This window comes from Bombus flavifrons, chromosome 10 (assembly GCF_040668555.2).
Source record: "Bombus flavifrons isolate JBK064 chromosome 10, iyBomFlav1_principal, whole genome shotgun sequence".
In the NCBI taxonomy this organism is placed as follows: domain Eukaryota; kingdom Metazoa; phylum Arthropoda; class Insecta; order Hymenoptera; family Apidae; genus Bombus; species Bombus flavifrons.
The window spans coordinates 3,324,434-3,328,802 of record NC_138451.1 but is presented as its reverse complement, the minus strand read 5'-3'; the positions used below and the strand labels follow the sequence as shown (position 1 = coordinate 3,328,802).

Below are 4,369 nucleotides of genomic sequence, written 5' to 3'. Positions count from 1 at the left end.
GCATTGTGTTGATAAATATAATTATAAACGTAAATGACATATAAATATAATTATGATCGTAATTAATATTTCATATACGTGTGATTCTATAGATATCATTAACCACTAGATAACTACCCGAATGAATAAGAAATCGAGTTCGAGCAACGTGACCTAATTAGTATTATTTAACAACGCTTTTATGAAATTGGCCGTTTCATGTGCGACAATAAGAAGCTAATAATAACAGGCATGGAAATAACCGATGCTATTATTCGTTTATCAGAAAGATATATCTGGTCCTCACTGAAACCTCAATTTCCCAACAACGATGATAACGAATTAAATTGGTAATTGTGTGCAACAAATCTTACTTAGATCAAGCTACTGTCGATACTGCTCGTTATCTCGATGTTCTGGTAAATCGATGTACGTGAGAGTCCGCAAGTCACTGAAGCTAGGTCGATAGCATCGTCAAAGTGGATCAAACAGTCAGATATATCCACCACTTCGATCATTAAGAACGTCAAGGGAATTTACATGATTAATAGCGCATAGCTCGTACCAGATATGATTATTATTTTCGTAATAGATAACGTAATGGTTAAATAAAAGTTTTCCCGAAAATTTTCTAGAACTAATATTCTTGAGAAACGTGAGATTCAATATTATCTTTTTTGAAGATGAACATTACCAATTATTCCAATTCTAATTGACGTATGTGATAACTGATAGATATCGCTTGAAGATAAATCCATTCTACCGCGATAACGAGATTCTTTATCCATTTTCATCGTATCGTGATCAGTCGCTGGCGGTGAGTGGCGAAGGAGGAACAGAATTCAACAGTGACACAGAAATAAAATATAATACAATAGAGGTGGATAAATAAAGAAATAATTAACAGCGCAATGAAAATGCGGATAATACCTCACGTTTTGGCAGTAGCGTTCATCGTGAATAGCTTCGTCGATGGTAAGTGAACAATAAATGAATACCTTTTGATAAGCATCATTGTATCTAGTATAACAGTGTACATTGGTTTACGATTGTGCAATAATATACATATAGTTCAATGAAATTTTCTGCTCTTCCTACGTTCGTTTATTTTACATCGACGTAGTTGCTTTAATTCACCAAGTTCCAGAAAACACTACATACACGCTTAAAATATTTATTAAATACTTTGTTATAAGTATAATAACAAAATTTGTAGCGTATTATTACAAGTACAAAGTACTTCATAGTAATGTAAGTGCAAAGTACTTACATTTATTAAGTACGAGTATAAAGATAAGCAATTGACTAGGAATTTTCTATTTCTTCAACCTTTATCTATTAATTATGGCGCAACTCATCGTGTTAATGTAATTCTTTTGTATTAAGTTGTGAAAAAATGGAGAGCATAAGCGTGACGCGTGAACTTATTTAAACAAATTTTATAGGAGGCCTGCTTCCACAGTCGACTACCACTGAAACAACCGAGACTACCGTAAATCCCAATTCGCAGGTAGAATGGACGCATTATAACTTGCACGGACGTATAGTTAACGGGACAAAAGCTGCACTAAGGCAATTTCCTTATCAGGTATGCGTCGTATTTTTATAAGATATTTTCGTGTCTCGAATGTTTAGTTGCTCTATATATCAGTCAATTCTATGTATTGCGATAATGTAATTTGAAGAGTAAGTTAATTATTTCCTAGAAAATGTTTTTTGCAGGTATCTTTAAGAGAAAGTTACAGCAATGCACACTTCTGCGGAGGATCATTGATAGACGAACGATATGTGCTCACAGCAGCGCATTGCATGTTTGAGGAGTGAGTGATTCAAAATGTGCATTTCGTGCGTTTCTACTTATTTAAACTCGCCATAAGCGCGTAAATGTCAGTTATGAGTAAATTGCAGACAACGATGCAATTTCATCTATCTATAAGCGTGACAGAGGAGACGCAACTGGGACAGTTTCACTTATCAAATATTACTACGACCTCAATTTGAATAATTTATACGGTTTTGAACATTGCGTTATATTCTGTATATACTTGCATGTATATTTAAATTTCTCGTAACACATAAACATGCATAGTCTATTTCCGAGTAATCATTTTCAACATGGTGTCACTTTCATAGATATGACTCGCAGATACAGCCTTGGACAATCATAGTAGTTGCCGGAGACATTAAACTCAGTCAACAAAGCCAGACTGGTCAAAGAAGGGGCGTAGACAAGATTTATGTTCATCCCAAGTTCAATATGGAAACCTTGGAGAATGACGTAGCTCTTCTCGCTGTACGATGTTATTTTTCGTAGCTTTAGCAAGTATCGTCAATTTTCACGAATTTTTTCATTCGAATATTTACGTTTTCAGCTCAAAGTACCATTTGCATTAACGCCGGAAGTTAACGTTGCTCCTCTCGCGACTCATACCGCTGTTCCAAAAACGATTTGTCAGGTAGCAGGATGGGGTTACCCAGCGGAAGTAAGTCTGTCGGTTTGCTTCTGCTATCATACATATATATTTATTTAGGCAGATCTAAAATTTATATCGGAGATTCTTTCGTTTAGGATTATCCAATTACCAGCGAGAACCTCATGTACATAGATTTGCCGCTGTTGAGCCACTCCACGTGTAAGAAACTTTTGGAGAACATAACTGATTTCCCAGCTGGGATGCTTTGTGCTGGATACATGGAGGGCCAAAGGGATGCTTGCCAGGTAACGCACACATTCTATTAAAACGTCAAGCAACTCTTAACGAAAAAGAATTCGAGCAACGCTGACTATAGTAAAGTTGGGTTCGTTATTCTCGATTATGTACTCAGAGATAAATTAACTCTTTCACTGTGATGAAAATGGTGATGTGTTACAATAACTATATTGTATTGCACATTTAAGAAAAGATCGTTTCACGTGAGGTTTGGATCTAATTATTTAACTATTGCTTATCGTATAGTTCCTGTATGATAGATTTTAAGATGGGAAATACATAATGACTCGTGTATTGTCGTCACAATCACGAATCTTAACAATTTATAATTTTCGACTTGTTCTTACCTCGTACAGGCTTAAGAGCGAAACATTTAATCGTAAAACGTTAAAAAGAGTCGAAAGTAGTTCTTTTGATTTCCTTAAATTTTTCATAGGGCGATTCTGGAGGCGGTATGATCTGCAATGGATTTCTAACGGGTGTGGTTTCCGGTGGAGATGGTTGTGCACGGCCACGTACGCCTGGTGTCTACACGGACGTCTACTTCTACAGACTTTGGATCGCGTCGCATATAGACACAAACCCGACCACGCAATATTCACGTAAAAAAAATAATTCTGGCTCGGAACAGGTAGTGACCACAACGTTGCTACCCTCGGTTCTACTGTCAGTACTGTTTCACATTTGATATGAAAAAGATGGTTGCTTTGTTCATTTCGAAATACTACAGTAGTGTCCTCTTAACTGCGGCAAGTTTAATATTTCATTGCTTAAGTTATCAGAGAAGGTACATTAAACTGAGTAACACCAAGCCCAAAATACAGAAACAGCTTGCTGAACATACCATCACAAGTATGATTAAATCCTATAATTTAACGACTGATAGAAATACGACGAAGCCCAAGCTAAGCGGACACTGCTATAGTTTCGACGAGATCAATTTTTGTGTATTATCTCATAACGAGACTGCAAATGTTTATACAATTTCACGTTTATATCAATCTGATCAACAAAACAGAACCTACATGAAAATTTGTTTCACCCAGTAAATATTATATCGAGTATTTCAATTAGAGTATTTTACATATTCCTGTGTGTCATATACGTTTAAGAAATATTTGCATTTTTACATTCGCCATATACTACGCGTAAAGATCCGCAGATTGCTCGGAGTGAGATCACTATTTGCAGACGAAGTAATAAGCGACTAACAGATAAGTGGCAATTTCATTTCTCAATGATCGAATCTCTCGTTTCCATTTATGGAAACCCGTATCGATCGAAATGTCACGTTTCCAACTCTGGTAAAGTAGGAACCTTCGGAATTCCACGGTTTGATCACTTAGACGAGCCAGGCGAGTCACGGTGTATGACTTTTTGGCGGTTGGCTCGCGTTAACGGGCAAAGGTTAGCTCGGAAAACGAAAGCGAAGGGATCAGCAGAAAAATACACATCTGGCTGGTGTATCCATTTGCTTTGATGTGGAACGAAAAGCTTCGACGTGGTAGACACGTAAAAAGCTCCTGGCTATTTAATACGAAGCTTCAGGGAGAACGATAACGAAAGATATCAGTGGTATTGCCGATGGCAGCGTTGAACGATATCTCGCCGCGTCTGACGATTCCCGGCCGTTTCTACTGAATTTCACGCTTCTCAAAGGAACGTTCGTCTCGAGATAT

At 37.0% G+C, this 4,369-nt stretch overlaps 1 protein-coding gene across 1 annotated transcript; it reads left to right on the top strand.

Moving 5' to 3' along the window:
- The first annotated feature begins 766 nt into the window (after positions 1-766).
- LOC138184209 (trypsin-3) lies at positions 767-3,908 on the top strand. The gene is made up of 7 exons (XM_069121957.1): positions 767-954; positions 1,425-1,567; positions 1,702-1,799; positions 2,113-2,272; positions 2,352-2,462; positions 2,549-2,698; positions 3,127-3,908. Exons 1-7 carry the CDS (start codon positions 891-893, stop codon positions 3,376-3,378), a joined length of 978 nt encoding a protein of 325 aa, XP_068978058.1. The 5' UTR covers positions 767-890; the 3' UTR covers positions 3,379-3,908.
- The last annotated feature ends 461 nt before the right edge of the window (positions 3,909-4,369 follow it).

Excerpts from the sequence above, each read along its gene's own strand:
- LOC138184209 (XM_069121957.1), top strand. The coding sequence starts at position 891 with ATGAAAATGCGGATAATACCTCACGTTTTGGCAGTAGCGTTCATCGTG. Across the intron at positions 1,800-2,112 it reads GCGCATTGCATGTTTGAGGA|ATATGACTCGCAGATACAGC; the intron begins GTGAGTGATTCA and ends TCACTTTCATAG. Across the intron at positions 2,463-2,548 it reads GATGGGGTTACCCAGCGGAA|GATTATCCAATTACCAGCGA; the intron begins GTAAGTCTGTCG and ends TCTTTCGTTTAG.